The sequence below is a fragment of the Hevea brasiliensis genome, chromosome 14, assembly GCF_030052815.1.
Source record: "Hevea brasiliensis isolate MT/VB/25A 57/8 chromosome 14, ASM3005281v1, whole genome shotgun sequence".
NCBI classification, from domain to species: domain Eukaryota; kingdom Viridiplantae; phylum Streptophyta; class Magnoliopsida; order Malpighiales; family Euphorbiaceae; genus Hevea; species Hevea brasiliensis.
This window is the reverse complement of record NC_079506.1, coordinates 68652062-68676544: the sequence shown is the minus strand read 5'-3', so window position 1 is coordinate 68676544 and position 24483 is coordinate 68652062. Positions and strand designations below refer to the sequence as shown.

The following is a 24483-nucleotide window of genomic DNA, read 5'->3' as shown; positions in this document are numbered from 1 at the left end:
TTACCCATAAGTTATTAGGAAGTACGAGGATCAAAAGAATGATTTTTGCTTAAACTAGAGTTAGTTCTAGGAGAAACTGTTAGTGAGAGTATCTTTCAGAATATAGCAAAAATCTAGGGCACAATATGAATGATGATAAGTATGAAATATAGATTGAGTATAAGCAAGGTAATAAATTATAAAAAGCTATGTCAGGCAGGACAATGGTACAATAGAGGGCTAGTGCAACTGATACCTTAGTGTAGCTGATACCTTATAGTTAGAGCATAATTTTTTAAGGAGATGATAAATTTTGGAAAGGAAGACCAAGAGACATGGGTTAAATATTATTATATGGACAATCGTGTGTAATTGACTGTAGGAGGATATTTCTCCTTCTCTTCAACTTTAGCTCGTGCTTTTGGCTCTAGAAGGTTATATAAGGAACAGAGATTAGGTTAAGAAGACCCAGTTATTTGAGAGTTTGATAGGCACCAATTTATACACAATCTCCTAATATGGAAATGATGGTCACCTAAAGTTAAGGATGGATGGACGATCAGGGTAGTAAAAGGAGTCAGATCAAGTTAGTTGCTAAGTTTGTAGCCCTTCTAAACTATAAGCTAAAGGGAGTGCTATCTATAGATGAGATATGATGGATGAAACTTTTGCTGATGGATAAATTTGAGGCTAAAAGTTGGAAAGTTGTGGGTAGCAGAGGTGACTATATAAAGGAGAATGAATACATGAAATATCTTATCTATGAGTGTGGTACAACACACATTTTCCACTACCATGTTAGTTCCAATGGAACTTATAGGTTAAAGAGTCCCTAACTAACAATGATGAGTAATTTCCTACAAAGGGTAGTAGGAAACAATAATATTCTGATAGTCAAGTTAGGGAAGAAGGAAAAACGGTAACCTTCCATGGTGAATTGCATGTGTTGTAGAACATGAGTAGTGGGTCGACCCTGCAATGTTATATAACATAAAAGATGTGTTGGTAGGAACAAATCAAAACATTAAAATTCTAGAATTAGTGAAACTAGAGATCATGTTAGACTAAGAAATTAATAAAATGCTAGAATTGATGATGGGATGGACATATTCAAAGGAAAAGGCACAAGGGTTAAAAAGGAAAAGTTATGGGAATTGATAAGTTAAGAGAGTAGTGGCACCTCGATCTAAGTGCCAATGTGTTAGAAAGTACATCAAACAGTAAAGAAGTTTGAGGTTGAAGTCAAACAACTCTCATTCTAGAGGAATGGGAAATAATAAAGTCGTGCTAACTAGGTTGCTCTGGAATACATAGATTTTTTGTCAGGTCAGAGGAAAAAAACCCAATTCACTTTCCAATGTTAATAGATAGTATATGGACGTTCGGCACTTGGATGGAGTTATACATAACTGTTTACATGAGATAGGTAGGAATTAGTATAAGGATGTCATGGCAATTAGAAGCTCATAATATCATGGAATTAAGGAGTATAAGTGCTTTAAGCATAGAGAAAGTCTTACTTAAGCTTTCATGACCAACAGGATCAGCAGTGATCTTGGGTAAGGTGCGTGTAAAAGTAGTTACTTCAAAAGGGCACTTCACAAGACTTTGCAAACCAGGCCATATGAGTTAGATCTTTGTGCCACAGAGATTGGTAATAAAACGAAACAATGACTATAATTGCAAGATACCACAACAGGGTGTAGCAGAAGCATTATGGTTACTAGAGATGTTTGAAAAAGATAAATGAGTAGTAAGATGTGATGGCTTAGTTTTAAATGGAGGACGGTAGCTGGCGTACTATAGCAAGGGTAGATAGAAGTAAAACATTTTCAACTATCTATGCAAAGCTCGAGTAACAAGTGTTTGCTTATTTATTGTATTATTTTAAGATTTATATTATTGTTTAAAGATGCTTTTATGAAATTCTTTTGAAGTTCTAAATTCAAGCTTTGAATTTTAACTTTGAACGTATTTAACTTAGAATTTTGTTATAATATAATTTTATACTAATAGCATAAATGATAAATATATTGTTGTGCTCCAAAAATAAATAGTATGTTAACCATATGAAATTAATTCTAATTGAAGTTTTACTATTCATGTATTAAATATATTTTATATTATTGTTTTAATGTATTGTATGTATGTATGCATTATTACTATTATTATTATTATTAAATTTAATTTAATTGTGTTATAGTGTTTTGGACTACATTGAAAAGAACTTTAAACCTTGTTGAAAGAATAAAAAGTTTAATGATTTAAAAAGTAAAAGTAAAAAATAAATTAAAACGTGAGCAGCAGCCACCTCCTCCCCCTCCCCCCATTCTCTCTCTATCTCTCTCTCTCTCTCTCTCTCTCTCTCTTTCTTCTTTCTTTTCTTTTTTCTTTTTTTAGTCAAAACTTCCTTCTCCAGTCACTGTTTTTGGCGTTCTTAATATCAAAACGCTTCTCTCTTCATGGGTATCGTGTAGATACCAAACTTGCACGATATCGTTTTTTGGTTTGTGCAATTGAGCTTTGAAAGTTTTAGCTCATTTTGACTTTCGAACAAAATTTTCCCAAACCAAAAATTTCCTCAAAAATCCAAGTACATCAGCATGTTGTACACTCTGAGAGCTTCGAAATGACACCAATTTGAGAATTTTTTGATGCAAAAAAATTTTTGAGACTCGTGAGCTTACTGATGAGATTTCGAGTCTTTAAAGTCATCTTTTTGGTTAAATAAATTTTTTTCCTAACTCCTTATGCTGTGGGCTTCATGTAGGAACTTTCATTTCGGAGAAATTCTATTAATGCCCGAGATTGCAGTTTTGGTCCAGATGCATAGGTTGTGAGACCTACCTCAAAAGTAGGCCAATATTATAGTCATTCCTACCATTTTCAAACACCCTGGATGCATTTCAACTGTCAAATTTAGCATAGTTACTCTAAATGCAAATTCACTCTTTTTTGTCTTAAGTTGAGTTATAGTTCAATAATTAATAAAATATTCATGGGTGTATGAAATGCAATAATTTTAATTATAATATTGAGATAATATTATTAAGAACCTCCAAGAATATTTTCATAATTTTTTGAAGTGTTGAAAATAATTATTTGGACCGTAGAGGAGTTAGGGACACAAGCTGGAATTTGGAGGATTGGACCTAGATTAGGACTCTTATAGGCCTTGGATGGGCATTATAATTGCTGTTGTGGGCTTGAAGCCCTGTGTGTTGCTATTATTGTATTTTTCTTACAGGAAGGTTAGGTCTAATTATATGCAAGACTTTATCGAAATTTTGGCAAGACCTTTAGAATTATTCTTACTTCTTTAATTAAATTAATTGGTTAATTTTGTCAGTAAAATGATAGAGGTTAGTGCGTCTGTATAGGTGATTGGTGTCGGGTAACCTTTCTTCTCTCCAGTCAGACCATCTACAATTGGATCGACTAGTATATGAGTTGGATATTGATTATTTTTATAATTGCAATATTAATTATATAGCTGGCATATTTATGCATTTTATAAATATTTAATTATGCACATAAATAGTAATATATTAGGGGCATTTTGGTTACTATATATTTAATTATTATTATTTATTTGTGATTGTCGCCTTGAGGATAATTTGGAGCCAAGTGTATTATTTATATATGGTATATATAGATATAAATTATACGGGTAGTCGCGGCTTGAGCTAGTCTAGCTGGAACCTGGTACTTATGGACTGGAAAGATGGATTAAGGCAAGGCTTCAAGTTAATCTCGCTGGCCTCTGCATTTAGATTTAATCGAAAGTCTAACTTGAGTTGAACTTGCTGGTGAGATTTGGATGAGAGAGCTATATAGGGAATCAACTCCCAGATTTATGTATTGATGTGATGCATTGGGTGCATGAATAGCTCTAAATTATCTTCTCATGCAAATATTGAGTGAATTGTTTGTTATATGTGTTGTATGTGCAATTTATGGTAGAATTGCACTAGTTTTTAGGTAGTTAAAGAAATTGAACCTATAATCAATATTTAAACTCTTTAAGTCCAACGCTCATTCTTGTACAAATTTTTTCTCACAGGTTACAGGAGGAGCAAGTTTATATTTTCAAGTCTAAACTACATTTTTCTCCGCAAGTTGTGGTGCTTTTTAGTTAGTAATTTTCATTTTATTTATTTATTTATCTATTTATTCAATTATTAGAACTTCACTGTGATACCAGTGTATATATTTATTGTATTAGTAATGAAAATTGGATGGTTTATGTATACTAGTATCAGGGTTGAGCTGAGACTCCCCTAATTATGGATTCTAATGGTAATTGAGTTGAGCTAGCTTAAATGATTTATAATATTTTATTTTAATTTTGTTTTGTATATTGGGCATTGAATTTGGGCCTGGTTATGAGTTTAGGAATAGTGAGACTTACTACGGGCCTCGAAGGCTTTATATCTACCCTGGTCCTAGTATTGGTCCAACCCATAGAGTTGGATCGTGACAATCAGCCAATGAGGCAAATGTGGTACTGTAGCCATTTGCGTCTTGAATATTATCTTATGTGACAGATTCAAAGGACTTCGGTGAATTTTTGCTCCATTTGTTCCAATCGAGGGAGGTTGAATTTGTTGAGTTATTTGTCATGTTATGCTGGAGCTTATGAAGAGAATGAAATAATTTCTTTATTCCATTAAAATTTTTAAAATATTATTATATTTAATAAATTTTAATTTATTAAATTATTTTAATATTTAAAAATAAATAATAATACCTAATCTTATATTATTTTAGTATTTTATTTTATATTTAGTAGAATAATAATTATACATTTTTTAATGATTAATATGTAATATAAAAAAAAAAAAAACTTAAGAGTATTCATTAGTTTACATGCTTGTGAAATTGGTGTTGATGTTACTTATTGCAACTGCCAATTATAAGCATTAAAAGTGCCTTTTCTGTGATGATTATTGTGAAACTCGACTGTGAAATAGAAAGAGGGAAATTATTATTTGATTACATATATTGAGAAAAATGTCTTTAATAGTATTGATAATAAAACAATTATGTAACATCTCCAAAAAAATGAAAACTCGTTGAGAACAACTATAAATTTAATATTATAGCAAGATGAAATCATTTTCTTTCTCTACTTAATTATTCTTATATGTTGAAAATTTATTTACATTTTTATATTTTTCTTTAAATTGAACAAAACAACTTGGCCTTTGCTTTCAATCGGCTGCACTTTATGGAATGAATATAAGGAGGCTAATTCAAGACCAACTACAAGTGTGAATAGAATAAAGAAAGTTTATTGGCAGCCATCAGTAGCGGACGAATACAAAATGAATATCGATGTAGCTATCTTTGAAGATGGGAGACTTGGCTTAGGTTTGGTGATAAAGAATGATAAAGGTGACATTATGATGGCTGCAGTAAAGGTTCTTATAGTAAGGTGGGAGTTGGGTATTGCAGAAGCTCATGCTATTTTTATTTGGCTTGAATCTCGCGTTGGCAACAAGTTTTCGTGCTCTTATAGTAGAGAGTAATAACTGGTCCACAAACCATGCATTATGTGATAGTACTGCAACATTTCCTTTCCAGGACCTATTCATTGTAGACATTAAGCTTCTAGTTCTAAAGTTCATGCAGGTCAAATTCTCCTTTGTGTTAAGAGAAGAAAATAAGCTTGCTTATTGTATTGCTAAAGAGGCTAAAGTGTTAGATGGGGATTGAATCTGGAAGGAGAATAGTGAGTAGAGAATAAAAAGAGATGAGGAAGAAGCTTTCTTCCATTAAAACAGAGTAGAAAATGAAGAGAGAATGTATTTTCTCATATATGAAATACTGTTGTATAGGGTGTACATATACAAGAAAAAGAATGATCTAGAATATAGCTCATATTTATAATTCTCTTGTTGGTTACATGTAAAACAATATTCCTAATTTGTAACTCTTGCTAGCTGATTGATTCCATTTTTTTTTTCTCGTCATTTGTGGTAAAAGCTGGATGAAGCAATTGGAAGCTGGATTGAGCAACTGGGCTAGGCTTGATGTACTAATTTTCTTCTTCTCTTGCATGGGCCTTCTCTTTTCTTGAGCACAAGGGCCGTCCCTCCCCCTCTAAAGCTAGAGATTAGGGAAGCGTTGAGCTCAATTAATCCCAACTTGGACACAAGAGTAGAGAAAAAAAGGAGTGCTTAAGCTCTTTGTGAATACATCGGCCAGTTGATATTGAGCAGGGATATGTTAAGGTTTAACAAATCCTTTCGTCATCTACTCTTTGATTATATGACAATTGATATCAAGATGTTTTGTTAATTCATGGAAAATTTAGTTGGAGGTGATGTAAAGAGTTGCTTGATTGTTGTAATACAAGGAGGCAGGAAGAGAAATTTGTATCTGGAATGTCTAAAGTAGGTAAGAAAACCATTGAATTTCACAAACTGTGAAGGCCATACTTATATTCAGACTTGGCAGAAGATCGACTTATAGTCAATTGCTTTTTAGATTTCCATGAGATAAGTGATTTGCCAAGAAATATGCAAAAACCTGTTACTGATCTTTAAGTTTCAGTATAAGAGGCCAACCCAAAAGGCTGTTAATTCACTATTGCCGTTATTTATGGAAAGAATAGCCCTTTCCCAAGACACCCTTTGAGGTATCGTAGGACATGGATGGCAGCATTCCAATAGAGTTGTTGAGGGCATTACATGTATTGACTAAGCTAAATATCTGGTCGAGTAAAATTGAGATACAATAATTTTCCAATGAGCCTTTTTATATTTGTCGGGAGCCAGAAGGATTTCATTAGTCTCAGAGGAAAGTTTCATGCCTTGTGGGAGCAGTACTCGAGCTGTTTTTGCATTGCATATACCAAGGTCTTTTAAGATATCCATAATATATTTCTTCTGGCTAATGTACATACCTGCAGTGGAACTAGCAATTTCCAAACTTAGGAAGAACTTTGCAATTCCCATATCCTTGGTTGTAAAAGCTTGATCAAGGAATGTCTTAGTTCTAGAAATGTTAGCTTCACAAGGGCTCGTAATCAAAACATCCTTAACATAAATGATCAAGGCAAGGAAATGTTCTCCAGTTCCTCGAGTAAATAAGCAGTGATCATAAGGACACTTAACAAAGCCAAACTGAAGTAATTTAGAAGTGAACTCCTTATTCCATTGGCGGCCAGCTTGCTTTAGGCAATACAATGATTTCTTCAACTTGCACATTTGTCCTTCTTTGGCTTCTGTGAATCCAATGGTGGCAACATAAAGAGCTCTTCATCAATGGACCCATGTAAATAGGCATTGTTAATATCGATTTGATGGATGGGCAAGTTCGAAGTAGTAGCAATTGCTAGGAACAGTCAAACTATGACCAATTTGGCTATAGAGCTGAAGCCATCTGTGTAGATGCCTTCAAGTTGATTAAAGCGTTTTGCAATGAGGCATGCTTTGTATCGATCTACACTGCCATTTTGACTGTGCTACGTTCTAAAAACCCATTTAGAGGCAATGGGTCTTTTATGTGCGGGGTAAGGAACCAAATCCCACGTTTGATTAATCTACAATGTATCAAGTTATTGTTTCATCACCAGTGACCAATTTGGATCCATATTTGCTTGTTCATATGGAATAGGTTCATGAGCTAATGATACTTATGCAACAAATTCAAGGTGATTGTGATTGAAACAAATATTAGAAAATTGAGAAGGATGATTGTCAAGTTTACCTAAATATGTCTCTCAACTAGTATAATTACTTACAATATTTGGGAAAGATGGTTGATGTTGACAATAGCCACATAATTATTTAACCAGGTAGGTGGTACATGAGTCCTCATGCTTTTCCTTATTGGTGGAACTAGAAGAGTAATGGTGGTGTCTACTAGCGGTATGATTATGGTATCAAGAGTGAGTTCTGGGATGTCATCTTCGGGTACAGGATAAGGAGAAGGTGTTCGAGGTTGAGTTTGGCGAACGGATTGATAGGGAAATATGTGTTCATAGAACTTTACATTTCTGGACTTATAAATAATGTTGGTTTGTAAATCCATGAGTTTGCAAGCCTTATCGCCTATAGCATGTCCCAAATAAATGCTTCTAATTGCTCTTGGCTCAATTTTTGTTTTGGATAGTGTAATGTTGGTGCCATAGCACAAGCATCCGAAGGTTTTGAGTATCTAGTAGTCAGGTGGTTTAGAGTGAAGAATTTCATATGGGCTTTTCCAGTACTGCAGTGGGCAATCGATTTATGATGTAGGTGGCATGAAGAATGGTATATCCCTAAAATTTTTGTGTAAATGCGATTGAAATAGAAGGGCCTGTGCAACCTGGAGCAAATGTTTATGTTTGCTTTTGGTGACCTCGTTTTGTTGGGAGTATAGGTGCAGGTCTATTGATGCAGAATGCCTTTTTGGGTAAATAATGGCTCACATTCATGATTGAGACAGTGGTGTGAAAATGATTTTCAATGAGGTTTAAGAATGTGGTTATGGTGGAGGGTACTTGAGATTTGTCAGCTAGTAAATGTGTCCTGGTTTATCTACTATGATCGTCCACAATGGTAAGAAAGTAAGATGCTCCTTACAAAGATTTAGTTTGGTATGAGACCATAAGTCGAGATGCCTTAGTTGAAATATGGTTAAGCTATTTGTAGTACTTGTAGGCAAAGGTAGCCTTTGTTGTTTGGCTAAAGGACAAATCCCACAATCAAAATTTTCTACACTGTACTTTATATCAACAATATGAGTAAGTTTATACTTAAAGGCATGGCAAGCCCTAGGTGCCATAGATAGGAATCATAGGTACTACTGGTTACATTCAAGGATTTAGTACAATTATTTGGCTGCTGATATAAGTCCTTAGATGGAGTGGACACTGAAGGAGGTTGAACTTAGTTGAACGAATCAGTGGTCAGCTTATATAATCCTCTGTCTATCCTTCTAATAGCTAGTAATTTCCTAGTCCAAGGGTTCTGCATATAACAATGGTTTAGTGAAGAGAACTTCAATATGGGAATCTTTGGATAGCTAAGAAATTGATAACAGGTTGTGTTTGAATTCGGGGACATAAATCACATTTTTTAGTTATAAATGTGGATGTAAATTTATTGTGCCTATGTGTGTGATAACTTTTGTGGTTCCATCAGGTAGGTGGATATGGCTGGAGGTCTTTTGTGTGTGAAATTTGTGAATAATTTTCGATCACAACACATATGAGTGGTTGCACCACTATCAATAATCCAATTACTATATTTATATGAAGCAGAGTTATTGGAATTCTTACCAGCAAACCCAAGGAAATCCACACAACCAGCTTCGTGAATCATTTTACCTTTCAGTGCTTTCATAACTTCTTGTTGAATTAAGTTGGTAAGGGTTGCACTATTCCACTCACCAGGTTGTTTGATATGCCCTGCAAGTTCACTTATTCTTTCTTCTTGAGAAGCACTTTTAGCAAGATTAGTAGATGGTTTGAGCCTTCTTTATTTGAACCATTCTGGGTACCTGACGATTTTAAAGCAGCTCTCTTTGAAGTGTCCAGTGGTTTTGCGATGCTCACAGTATTTGCCTTCCTTCTTGAGCCCATCTCGATTCTTAAATTGATTCTTGCTGCTTTCATAATTTTTCTTAAGGGCTGGTCCCTTAGCCATCATGGCAATAGAAGACTCTGTGTTATCAATTTAAAAGTATTGACCTCTCTTTGTGTTTCAACTTACAAGACCATGGAGTAGGCTTTATTTATAGGTGGGAATGGTTCCATTAAAACAATTTGGCTTCGGACGTGGTCATATGAAGGGTTCAATCCCATAAGAAACTGAAGCAATTTAGTGTTGTCTTCCATTTCAGCAATTTCTTTTGTTGCTCCACATTCACATACTGGGAATGGCTTAAGGCAAGCTAACTCATCCCACAGATTTTTGAGTTTAATAAAGTAAGTTATAAGTGACATATTACCTAGATTGAATGGGCATAGTTCTCTGTTGATTTGATACAACAAGGGTCCATTGCTTACACCAAATCTCTGAGCAAGTTCTTCCCAAAGATCTTTAGCAGATGATACATACAAAAAAGCTTTGACTATTTCTTTAGACATCAAGCTTAAGATCCAGGAAATAATCGCACTATTACCCTTGAGCCATTTCTCAGACTCTGGAAAGCCATCCCTTGATTTCTAGCATGCACCACTAACAAAAGCCAAGTTTGTCTTTGGCCCTCAATGCAATTAACATGGACCAGCTCTAGGCCAATGACATGCCTGGGTGGTCAGAGTTAAGCAGGGAAAGTTAATGCTCCATCACTTTCTTGGAAATTTCGGCCATGATGAAGCAGCAGCAAGAGATATATCCAAAAAAGAAGAGGGAAATGTTAAATAGGATTACAAAAGCACGATCTTTACTACTCTAATACCATGAACAGAGAATAAAAAGAGATGAGGAAGAAGCTTTCTTCCATTAAAATAGAGTAGAAAATGAAGAGAAAATGTATTTTCTCATATATGAATTATTGCTGTATAGGGCGTATATATACAAGAAAAAGAATGATCTATAATACAGCTCATATTTACAATTCCTCTATTGGTTACATGCCAAACAATACTCCTGATTTGTAGCTTTTGCCAGCTGATCGATTCCATTTCAGTTTCTCATGTCATTTGCTGGACGAAACAACTGAAAAGCAGGATTGAGCAACTGGTCTAGGCTTGGTGTGCTAATTTTCTTCTTCTCTCGCATGGGCCTTCTCTTGTCTTTACTTTATCAAAGAGCTTCTTCCTCCACACTTAGTGAGTATAGCCGTTGCAAATTTGTTTGCTCATTCTATTGCTTCTTAATGAAATTATCTTTCTTTTCATCTAAAAAATGGTTTTTATAATAAATTAGTCATAACTTGATAATTTTATTATATCATGATTCAACACAGTGGCCAAATTGACATTAAGACTTGTACTAGTATAAGGCTTTTAAAGCCTATAATAAGTCTAATATAATTTACGATCCAAATAAAATTCATATGAAAAACCCAATTCTATGAAAATAAAGCCCACATGAAAGGCTTCACCTTATCCTATTAAATTATGAAAAAATAAAATTATAATTTTTTTTTCTGTCAAACTATATATTAATATATTTCAATTGGGTAAGAAAACTTTTACAATCAATTATAAAAATTAATTTTATTTAAAAAATTTGCATAAAAAATTTCATTTATTAATGATGTTATAAAAATTTTAATAACAAAAAATTATATTCTCCTATAATAAATAATATATATTAATAATGTATAATTTGTCACACTTTCCTGACTTTCTAACAGAGATGGAAGTAATATAGTTCCAAAAGCGTCGCATTGAGTTAAAATAAAAGGTAAAACTATTATAAATTTGAATTTATATAAGAAAAAATTTTTATTAGGTCCATATATTTTTATAAAATTATTTACTTAGTCTGTTTTAATTTTTTTAAAAATTAATTATTTAATTTTTTATATTTTAATTTGTTAATTATTTAGCCTCTTCCATTATTTTAAAGCAAATCAATTTTATTTTCAACTCAATTATTCAATCATTGTAATTTAAACACTACAACTATTTAGTCTTTATAATCTTAAATTTATCAAATATTTAATCCCTATTTATAGCTATTCTCTCTTTTTTGACTAATTTAATTAATAAAAAAGTTAACGAGAGAGATTAAATAGTTAATGGGCTAAAAATTAGAAAAATTAAATAGTATATTTTTTAAAATAGATATATTAAGTAGTTAATTTTATTAAAATATAAGTACTACATAGTAATTTTCTCTTTATAAAACAAAATTTTTGATTTTTAAATTAAAAATTAATAATAAAATTTATATATTTATTATTTTAATTATAATGTATACTTAATTAATTGTGCATAAATTTTAATATAAATATTTATCTAAATATTATTACACTATTTTATATAGAGTAGATTTTATATTAGCGCCATTAAAATAAAACTAGGAGGGTATTTGCCTTAGCTCAGCTTATATACAACAATGGTTAAATTTTAGCTCAGCTTATATGCACCATTGCTAATTTTGACTTATGAGTATTTAAATTTTAGCAATGGTTAAAGTGCTTAAATAATTAATAAGTAGTTAATATATTTAGTAAAAAATAATTTATAAGTAAATTTACTGTGATAATGATTAAAAAGAATATTAAATTATTTTTAAAAAAAATAAATTATGTTAATTTATTTTTTTATTATAGTATTATCAATAACTTTTAAAATAATATTTAATATTTTAATTAGTGTCAAAATAACATCTCTTATTTATAATATTTGATAATATTAATATTTAAAAATTAAATATGTTATTTCTCTTAACTTTTAAAAAAATATTTTAATTAAAATAAAATATAAAAAAGAAGAAGATATCATTACTTTTGTATTTAATGGTTAACCTATACTGTTATTTTTAGCTAACATTTTTTTGCTTTAAACCTTCGTGAGAAGAGCTGCTGAAGGCTTGGCCTTGTGGGTTGCTAAAAGCAAAATTATAAATTTACATTATGGATTGAATGGCTCTGATCATCTAAACTGAAGTGTACGGCTAGGATTTTTTATGTTAACATTAAAAAAAAAAAAAATCATTATTTGTGGGTTGCTAAAAGCAAAGTTATTAAGTTATATTATTGATTGAATGGCTCAGATCATCTAAACGGAAATGTCCGGCTAGGATTTTTGATGTTAACAATAAAAAAAAAAAAAAAAACATTGGTATTTGTGTCAAGAGTCGAACACAAAACCATCACTGATGATAAACCATTATGGCACAAAATATCATAGAGCAAACTCTTCTTTTCAATTTTTTTTTTGGGTTTGGTTCAATTAAAATATTTTTTAATAATTAAAATTGAATCTATTTAATAAATTAAATCAAATTTCTAATTAATTCAATTTAATCAGTTATTTTAATAAAAATTAAATTTTACTCATCCCTTGACATTTATTAAAATAGTTAGTATTGCCAAATAAAATTTAAAAACTGATCTGACATACTTGTAATTTATATCAAACACCCTCTATGACTGTTTATCATGATTGGGAGTGAAGTCAGAAAATTTTTCTTAAGGGGCCAATGCAGTAAAAGAGCTATATGCTCTTGAATGTCATCAAATGATCCACCATAAACAATTTTTAAATAATTTTCATTAAAATTAGTAAAAAAAAAAATAAGGGTCAATTTTATATTCTAAATTAATATGTAATTTATTATTCTAAAATATCTATATAATTTATTATTCTAAAATATCTATATAATTTATTTATAAAATTTTGTTTTTAATATTATAAAAATTTGAGAAATGCATAAAAATATTTTATGTTTAAATTCTATTAGGTGGCAAAGATAAGAAGAAAAATACTCTTAATTTGCAATCATCATTTTAATATTTTAATGTATTAAGCAATTAGAAAATAACTTAATTATTAAAATTTATTTTTGCAATTATGTTTTTATTTACAATTATTTCAAAATTTAATTGTGATATATATATATATATATATATATATATATATAATGAGTAATTAAATAAATGGCTCCACTAAATAAAATTTGCTCCATCACTAAGTTAGTGTTAAATATAAAATTAATTTAAAAAAATGAATTACACTCATTGTTTATATATTTTGAAGGAATCAATATTATATATTAAAAAAATACAACAATAGAATGTAATTAAATTAAATTTTTTTAGTATCATTGTCATAAAATTTACTGAATATAAATTCAAATATTTCTGTCACACCTTACCCCTCCGTACGGCATAACATGATCCCGTAGAATACTTAATGAACTACCGAACTTCACCTACCGATAACTCATTAAGTACCCTACAAGGGATTTTACAACGATTTTCCTACATTTTGTAAGTGGTGAGTATTTTGATGAGAATTAAAAATCATTTATTCAAGTTTAAATACTAGTAAAAATTTTTTCCATTTAAATTTTGTCGCAAATTTTATAAAAATTTTGACAGAGTTCCGTTTATTTTTGGAGAAAGCCGTTCTTCAAATACCTGAGAAAAACACTCCCAAAAATGTTTCACAATTTCCAACCTCCAATAAATCACAATTTAACTCCAATAAATTCATTTCAAAACAGTTCCACAATCCAAATCAAATTTATCAACTCAGAATAGTTAATAATTCCATTCACAAAGCATAAAGTAGGAATTTCATATGTACAAATATTAAATTTACAGAAGAAAGTCCAAAATAATATCATTACAATTTATTTACAACTGCTCAACTACATTGATACATACAACATTTTTATATTTACATCAAGATTATCTACAAGGGTATAAAATAATACCCGTACAACAGATCAATGTAATCATCGATTTAATCGCAGCTCACTCTGCTGCTTTTTCCTTGCTCTTATCTGCGACAGCAAAATAAGCCATCGCTGAGTATAAAAATACTCAGTGGTGCACAATAAAAATTTAAAATGCCATAAATAAATCATTCATTGCCAAACATACTTTAAATATTTCTCAATCACATTTCACAAATATCCAAGTTCATAATAACACCATTTTGTCAAATAATCTATTAAACACAGTTTAGTCAAACAATTTCATAAACACAGTGTTGCCGAGTCATATACAACTTAAGCCATGACACAAAATTTTCGATCAATGCCGCGTTGTACACCACGACAAAGTAATCTCAACCCCATTAATCGAAACCAATGAGGGAGGTGGCTAGCTAGCTAATGAGTACTCATCCGATCTATAACCTCAACTGGCAAGCCAGAGAGAGAGGAAAATAAATGATCTTAACCCTATAAATGGAGGAGGAATAATAAGTAACTGTCATGCTAAGTGTGAATCAAAATCCATTTCAAACATTTCATTTAAATATTGCATACAAAAATCAAATCAATTTCCAAAGTTACAATTTAATCACAAGGTGGCAACACAAAAGTTCATAAATTCATAATGCGTACTAAATCAATTTTTCAAGGATAAAATGCTTAAATAGGGTTTATTGTGCACAAACCTCAAGCGAGTCGTCCCTTAGCCTCGACTCGGTTCCTCGGGTTCCTTCCCGATATTCTTTTCAACTGAAATACACAATTTTATAATGTTTCAGTACTAGAACTTAACATAAATTCAAAATAAATTTAGCTTCACAATTACCTAGCTCTAACGTGCTAAATTTGACGTTCTTTAAATTTTGTATTTCGGGTTACTATTCACTGTACTATTCAAGTCAAATAGTTGACTTTCTAAGGCTTAATAGGTATGGGAATTCCAACTTCACCCACATACCCCATTTTGATCACTAAACTTGTTGGTTTTGGCCATTTTCTCAAAGCTTAGGTGATTTTGGCAAAATTGCCAATTTTCGGTTTTGGTGCTCTGAAGTTGCACTGTTCCATTGGTCAATCTACTGTTGGAATTTGGCAAAACTTCCTTCATAGAAAATGTTCCTTATTGTCTTAAGTGTATTTTCATTTTTGGATCACCCCAATTAGAGTTTTGTAGCTCAAGTTATAGCCAAAATACAATTACTGTTCACGTGCACTATTCATGCCGAGATTTTGGTTCTGGCAGATTTTTGGTCCAAATTTGTTCAGTAATTTGATCAAGTTAAGTTCATAATTTGGTCTAACTTTCTTTATATGAAATGTTCTACTATGTCTTAGGTTTCCATCGGTTCAAGAATCGCCTAAATCGGAGTTTTCTAGAGAGAGTTATAGCCATTGAAACTTTACTGCTCAATGGCAATTCTGCAGAGTTGCAAGTTCAATAACTCAACTTTGCTCAATAATTTGACTAGGTTAATGGCATAATTTGGGGTGGTATTCTTCATGAAAGTTTTAGGTATATATCTTATCTAATTGTTGGTAAAATTTCAGGTCAATTTGACCTGTCTAGCTCGAATTATGACCAAATGAACAGTTACTATTCATTTGGTCAGTTTGGTGCAGTGGCAGCCTGCTCTCATTTCACTTTGGTCAATTGTTTCACCAAGTTTTAGTCAGTTTTTGGCCATGGTTCCTTAATGAAAATTGTGCTATTTTATGTCTATTTTCATCTCCAATTGGTGGCATATCAATTGGCTTGTAAAATTCCCGTTTTGGTCCTTCAAAATAGGTTTGGTCATGCTGCCAGCAGCATGACCAATTGACCTACGAATTTGTCTTCCATTCTAACACTTCCCATACATTTCCTTTGGTCATTATTGACCATTTTTCAGTCCACAATTGGTCAAAGATATCATTTATGCATTTCTCCAAAATTTGGTTCATAAACCCTAACATTCAAACCCTAACTCACTCATTCAATCACAATTGGTGCATTTCCATCTTAACACCATACTAATGTAAGTTTATTAACATATTTAATTCCCTTTAAACACATCAAACCATACCAATCGTACTCCCATCAACCAGGCCAAAATTTTAGTTTATTCCTCTTCACATATTTTTATTTCATTTTAAGGTTATGTACAAGTTCTTAATGCCATATAAACACTAATTAAGCAAGAAAAATTAAGGTTTGTATTACAAACCTTGAGCAGAATTTTCTTCCTCCTTTTCTTCAAATTTTCCTTCTTTCTTTCTTGCCCAATCCTCTTCTCAAGTTGCCTAGATAAGCTTTAACTATGGTGGCTAATTTTTCTATGGTGAAATTTTATGATATACAAGCTCAAAATTGAGCTTTAATGGAGTTTGTGGAGAGGGAGAGTTGAGAGAGGGAGCGAGGCGGCACCATATGAAAAAGAAGACCAAAATTGATTTTTTTCATTTCTTTTCTTAATTTATTTTAGTTGATGGAAGACCACAAAATCCCATTTAATAAATAACTTAATTAATTCTTTATGACATCATTCATGATGTCATCACCTTTGACTTTTCCATCTTTTTCTTTTTTTTTTCCTATTTATTTTTTTCTATTAGTTCTTTAATTTAATTCTCGATCTCGAAGTTTTCTTTTCTCTGATTTTATTTGTGATTAGGTCGAGTCACTCTCGGTCAATTGACCAAATTGGCCCTCATTGTTCATCGGTTTGCAAATAATTCCATATTTCTTCCGCTCCGATCTAATTATTTGACCGACTTAACGCTTTTTTCGTGATTTTCTCTTTTCCATCGTGTTCATAAGGGTCCTAAGGACCACAGCGTCACTTTTACGGTTCGAAATTTGAGTTTAAAACGACTTGCATGCGTTCAGGAGGTCACTCATCGCTGTGACTCTCGGCTCGTTTAACCTCTTATGTTCTGTTTTTCTTATTTATACTTAACTAGTTAAACATTACTAATTATTTGTGTTTATGGCTTCTCAAGTTGTCTTAAGTGTGGCCCTAATCCCATTAATTGTCCGGACCGACACCGGTCACTGGAATAGTAAAATATACCAGGCTATACCAATAGGGGTGTTACAATTTCACATTATTTATATCATAATAAAACAATAAAAATAATTTGCAGTGTCCAATAACTAAAACAAATTAACTTTTTTAATACATATACACATGTATGTATAATAAACTTTTTAAGAGTGTGTGTCTCAGGGATGGTAATAGATCAAATTTTTTTAGGTATCCGATCTGATCAAATCCTAATATGATAGGTTTGAGCAGTGTATAATCAGATTTGAGTAATATATAATGCAATTTAAGATAAGTTAAGATTTAAAAAATAATACTCATGATGATTCAAATCGAGTTCGAATTTTATATTTTCATACCCAAACCTATTGATATAAATATTTAATTAAATATAAAATATACATTTTTTATAATAATATTTATAAATATTATATGTTTATTTTAAATAAAATTGAATTTAAATATTTTATGAAATTATTAAAATTTTAAATTATAAATTATTAATAAAAAATAATTTTTATGTCAATTATTAATTAAAATATATAAAATTAAATGGGTTAGAGTATTTTTGAATAATAATAATCAGGTTTGAAATAAAGTTCAGGTAGTTGAAAATAAATTTTATTCGAGTTTCAGATGGATTTAGATTTTAACAATATTAATCGGATTCGGATTCGGGTAAGGTGATTTTTGTGGGTACCCTATTCATTACCATTTCTAGTACCTCTCCCTCTTATCATGATTAAATTTTGAAAAAATTACTATTTAGTTTCTACATTTTAATAAAATTAATTATTTAATTTTTATATTTTAAAAAATATGCTATTTAATTATTGCATTTTACTTTTATTAAACTATTTAATGACTGTTTGATATTATGTTTGGAGGGTTAAAACTATTTTTATAAATAAAAGTACAATTTTAGATGCTATTCAAAAAAATAATTTGAAAAAAACTGTTTCGTTATTTTCGTGTTTTTATAATTAAAACTTACCAAGTTTAATTTTAAATTATTTTTTAATACTATCTAAGTAGTATATCTAAAAAAATGATTTTCTCAATAGTAATTCTAACAGTAATATCAAACAAGTCCTTAGTCTCTCTATCAAATTTTCCATTAGTCAAAACTTTTAATTTTAGTCAAACTAATATTTAATTTATTTGTTTTAATAAAATTAATTAGTGGTCTCCATATTTTAAAAAATATATTAATTAATTCTCGTAATTTAATTTTATTAACTCTCTAATTCTTCTTGTTATTTATACCAAAATTACACTAACTCTCCTTTCTTATTTCTTTTTCCCATAATTCTCTCTGTACACTCATACCATTTTCTTCCTCGTTCTCTCTATTTTTTATCTTTTAATAGAAATTGCAACAGAATATATGTATAAAAAAGATTAATAAATTTTTCTTTATCTCCAAATAATTAAGAAGTTAATATAGAAAATTTGTTTTTCAATACAAAAAGCACAAAAATGATACCAAGGAATGAAATGAAAATATTTGAACATTTTTAAAAAAATGTAAATTTATACTTAGTTTTCACACAACAAAATTTTTATTTTCATTTAGGAATATGTTATTTAAAATATTATGTTTTCAAAATATAGGAACTAATTAATTAGTTTCACTAAAATAGAGGAATAATAGTAATTATTAAGATATATAGATTAATTAATTAGTATTATTAAAATAAAGAGATTTAAATAAATAATAATTTAATTAATATTAATTAATAAAAAATTTAATAAAAAAATTAAATAATTTAATTAAAGTAAAATTTAAAGAGTAAATAATATATTCTTAAAATATATAAATTAAATAATTAAGTAATTTCTATTCAATTTTCTGTGTTAACGTTGGAATGGAGCATTTCCCTAAAATTGAGGGCTAAATTGACCATTCTGCCCTTCAACGAATATAGGCAATCTTTTCTCCTTTCTCGTGTATTCCTCGTAAACCTTCATCGATAATTTCATAGCCCTAATGTGTTGCCAGTATCTACTGGGAGAAGAATTCCCTGTTTTGCAATGTCGAAACTACAGCATCCCACGCTAGTCTCCAATTGGAAATCTCCCATTTCGGTAAACCCTATTCCTCTCTGTATAATTCTTAAGTTTATGCAATTTTTTCTGCTGTTCTTTTTTATTATCTTTGATTTTCTTCTTGTCGCTGCTAATTATATTTATTGGCCTGAAGTTGATTTGGGTGTTCCAGTATGCTAACTATCCAAGATCTGATCGTGGGTAGTAGTATTTTCTGGTGATCTGTTCTGTATGATTTGTAATAAGCTTTAAGGTCTTCTTTATTGATGCAATATTCTTTTTGGATATGCATTTATACATTTGGCTAATATGGGAAATAGTATCATCTAGACAGTTGTTTGTACCACTGCTGATATAGAAATTTGGTGCTTTTATGCTTATTAGTACTGATTTTCTGGTCTTAGTATAAGCTTTTGTTGAGGAAAAAATTGCATTCTCTGATGTTATCTTTTTAATTTCTAATATTTTTGCTCATTTCAAATCCATGTTTTTGAATGATTTGTAGTTGTCCTTCTCATTTGGAATATGTATAATGCTATCTCAATCTAATTATTTGTTCACTATGATCTTCATTTTCTTTTCAGTTGCCACAATTTGGATTTTTTATCCATTTAAATGCATGAAGCATGAATTTTGTATTCCTACTCACACATGGACAAAACTGGAGTAGAAAAACCTTGCAGATTTGGAGACCAGAGCACTAGTGATATAATCATACGCTTGAGAAATTGTAATGGAAGACCTGAAATTTTCTATTTACACTCTTCTGTACTAGTTAATAAGAGCAAGTTCTTTGCTGATTTGCTCTCTAATCCGGACTCTGGTACATATGTGGAGCTTCATTGCTCAGCTTTTAATTATGATCATCATGTTAACTTATTGAGATTGCTGTATCTCCCTGTGGATTCGCTTTTGGACTCTTTGGACTCTGTCAAGTCCACTGTTGGTATACTTGAAGTTTCAGTTGCATTCAGCTGTGAAGAGATCACAAAAAGCTGCATCCAGTACCTAGAGGCCGTTCCTTGGGAGGACAAGGAAGAGGAAGAAATCTTGAAAATGGTCTCAAAACTGGGTCCAATAGCTATGCCCATTATAGCCAGGATCCAACAAGTAGATTTAAGCGCTACAAAAAATGTTTTTGTTTCAGCAGTTCGTTTTGCCACATCTATTGGTGGATCATGTCCTCCATTTGGTGATGAACTTAAAATTTCTGCCCAGGAACAAGTTGAATATATGTTAGGGGAAGATGAGGACATGCCCCTGGTTAGAGCTGATGATGAAGTAAAATCAGTAGTGAAAGTAGGCCTTAGCAAAGTCTTTTCTTCATTTGAAAAGCAGCTGTCCTCCCTGCTTTTGGAATCTGACCTCATATCTGAGACAGCAGAAGCCAAAATATTACAGAGTGTAGCTGATCTTCAGTGGATGTGTAACATACTTCCCAAGTTGGATTTAATGAAGGATTTTGTTATAAACTGGGCTGACATCTCTGGCAAAGTTTTGGGGATAATTGAAGACAAGAAACTTGATTATGTAATGTGGGGTTTGAAATTAAAGATGATTGAATTGACTGCAAAGGTATTGGAAGCAGTTGGCTATGGAAATGTGATTCTTGCGCCAACTTACAGGGTGCAGCTACTAAGTATGTGGCTGCCTTATATAAGGAAGATGAAACCTCTCTTAGACTCAAAGTGTAATGGGGACTCAAGCTTTCCCTACAAGATGGATGAATACTTGTGCCAGAGTATTGAAGGGGCAATTGTCTCATTGATATTAGCATTGCCATCAAATGACCAAGCTGATATTTTGGCTGATTGGATGAATGCGGACCAGGTTACGTATCCTGACTTGAGTGAAGCTTTTGAGGTTTGGTGTTACAGAACTAAGTCAGCAAAGAGAAGATTGGTAGAAGACTTAGACAGGGTCGGCAGTTCTTCAGCCTTTGATTTATCATTATGATGTTGTGACATTACTTTTTGATTGAATTGACCGTTTTGATCCCATTAATGTATTTTTGCATAATCAAGGTCTATTTGAAATTGAGATCTGTTTTCTATGTATTTATCTGGCTCCTCCATGAATTGTACTTCCAAAAATACACATAATCAAGTTTGGGGATCTTGCGTCTTACCAAACCAACCAGAAAAATGTATGGCATTGGTTACAGAGGCTGCTATGCAAGGCATGATAACTGATATTGGATTTTTGAAACAGAATCCACGTCTTGTGAATATACAAGCCCACCGACCATTTAATGTCTCAAAAGGTACCTTTTATTTATGTATGTCATTTGTACTAGCTAGTAGCTAGTGAAACAGTGTGGAAGACAAAAAGGAGACACTAAGAATCTGATCACTGAGCTCCTACTATTGTCATTCCTTATTTAAAAAGACAAGTCTGGTTATTTCCTACATCTTTAAAACCTACTTGTCTTTTTTTGTTATTCGATCATATGATTGAACTTGTCATTTGGTGGTTTTGCATAAATTACACTAGCTTGGGGAGCAAGCTTTGTGATTTGACACTCTCCACTGGCCAATCTTTGCTACTTTTCAGATTCTCTGTCCATGTATTTTGAATTTGTTTGGAAGTATTGTGAATTTCATCTTCAAAATTCTTCTTGAAGGATCTTGAAAGATTTGCAATCCTATGGGATAAGGTAATGCAAGTTTTGCAAGCCAGACGACTCCTATCATTTTTTGGAAGGTTTTGGACAAGATCTTAAAAGCTGCCCTTTTTTTGTTATATCAGAATGGAGAAGATGATTAAAAGGCTTTTTATTCTCATATAGATTTGGAGTGTGGGGCATAGAGAAGAGGGTTCCTGAATATAAAACAATGCAAGATAAGTTCCATATTTGGAGGAAATGAGCCAATGGAATCTGCACCCTGCAATCGATGCTTCATGTGGTAAGTAACTGAAGCCAAGTTTGTCACTGATAAAAGGCAGTTCAAACAATATTTATATAAAGTTCCTGGAAGAAGATGGAATTTCGGATCCAGTCCAGTGAACTTGGGGTTGCTATATTGTGAAGTTAAATTGGCAATATATATATATTCAATGTCCCTGAAGTAATTACAAATCAAGGAATAAAAAACTGGCTTAAGGGAAAAAACCTCTTGCCACAAAATACAGTACAAAATTAGTTGGCTCAACGATCACATGCTATGGCTAGATTGGCAAGAGTTAAAAATGATGAATATTTTGCAATAATGCAACAGTTATTGCAAAACAAAACAAATTCCTCTACGGCTGATTCTGATTCAGAACCCATAATCGATTTGGGGGATGATGATAATGAAGGTTGTGGTACCTCCTCACAAGCACCAAATCTCTTGTAAAAAAAAAAAAAATTAAGACCGGCAAAAGAAATTTATGGTGGTAAAATTATCCATCTTATTTTCATTCTGCTTTTATTTTTACTCTTGTAATTTTTTACTTTTACTTTCCTACAAAAAATCTAACGGGATATTGTTTACTTGTCACTGTTTACTTTTACTGTTCACCCGACATGAAAGACTGTTCAAGACACTGTTCAAGTATTGTTCCCACGTAAAAAAGTAAGTGGCAAATACTATTCAAGATTCCAAAAAAAATTACAAAATTGCCCTTGATCACTTCTATATAAGGAGGCACTTATCCAAGGCAAGGGAGGCCACTTCAAACCATTCTTCAAGCTTCTTGAGCCCAAGCTTCTCCCCTTCAAGCTTCTAAAGCTAAGAGAATCCGAAAAAGGTTCTGAAGGAGTTTCACCCCGAGGTGAAGAAAGGAGCAAGAAGGTTACTTCCCATCCTGCCCTATCTCTACCTCACCTACAAACCTTGTAACTTCCTTGTAGTAGATCTTAGGAAGCTCATGTGTTGAGCAACCTTTGTAAGTCCTACCCGGAATTACATCTCCAAAACTTTTGTACAAACCTTACAAAATTTATAAGAATTTGAAGTAAGTTTTCTTCAATTTCTTTTATTTTAAATTTATTTTGCATGCATATGGTCGGTTCTACCGCCTATCCTGCATAAATATACGTATATATATTCATAACGGACTGACTTTGCCGCCTATTGAATATATACATGTATATTTATATTTAAATTTCAAGTTTAATTTTTATTTTTGTTAAGTATATATATTCTTAACGGACTGGCTCTGTCGCCTATAGAATATATATATTTAATCTTTAATTTATAAATTTAATTTTCATTTCTGAAGATTTTTCTTTATTTGTGCATTTTTTTTTATTTCTTTAATTATTTATATATATCGTTCAAGATCTAGATTGTTGCTTATTCCCTGTTAGCTCATCCTCCTTCGATCCCGGTGCGTTCTTGGTATCAGAGCCTGGGGGGAAAAATGTTCTATTTAAGGTTCGGATTCACATTTAAACATTTTTTAGAGGTTGGTAAGATGATCTTAAGGTGATAAGATAGCTTCTTTAGAGGTGCAAACAGGCCTGGGTTATAAGTCCTGTCTTTGTAGCCGAGAGGGCGTGTTTAGGGCAGTGATTCATTTGGCAATTACCTCAGTTAACTCAAAAGATATACCTAGAAAATTTCTTTAAGTATGAATCCAATTTTCTGTAGGACAGTTTCTTCTTCAAACTCTTCTACCTCCTCCTCTGAGTCGAGAAAGATAGTTAATAGTGAAGAAATAATAATTGAAGATTTTGAAAAATGTATAGATAATTAGAAAATTTCAAAAGTAAAAAAGGATCAGATCTATCAGACTACAAAACTCAATTTTTTCAAAACTGATTTCACAATCAAAACTGAAGAAAGAGATCTTCAGATTACAAAACCATTTGAGACGATTTCTCTTCTGTCTCAAAAATCCTTACAAAAACACCGTGAAAAATAATACAAATACATCCATATAGTTTTAGTCCAAGTTGAAATTAAACCGCTTACAAAAGAAGGATTGAACACCTCAATTCTAGCAGTTCTTAGAGATACTAGGTTCATAAACTTCCAGGACTCCTTGCTTAGTTCAGTTGAGTCAAGTTTGTGCAGTGGATCAATATCTTTTGATTGCTATTCAAATTTTACTATTTCATTAAACGACAGTAATATTACAAAATCCCTTATTTTACAAATCAAACTCAC

General features: G+C 31.5%; 1 protein-coding gene across 1 annotated transcript; it reads left to right on the top strand.

The window, feature by feature from the left end:
• The first annotated feature begins 19264 nt into the window (after window positions 1-19264).
• Window positions 19265-21519, top strand: LOC110672314 (BTB/POZ domain-containing protein At3g05675). Its single transcript, XM_021835052.2, has 2 exons — window positions 19265-19426; window positions 19972-21519. The coding sequence occupies exon 2, from the start codon at window positions 20039-20041 to the stop codon at window positions 21341-21343; it is 1305 nt and encodes a 434-aa protein (XP_021690744.2). The 5' UTR covers window positions 19265-19426; window positions 19972-20038; the 3' UTR covers window positions 21344-21519.
• Window positions 21520-24483: the final 2964 nt, after the last annotated feature.

Bases quoted from the DNA above. Each gene is read 5' to 3' on its own strand.
- LOC110672314 (XM_021835052.2), top strand. From the start codon at position 20,039: ATGGACAAAACTGGAGTAGAAAAACCTTGCAGATTTGGAGACCAGAGC.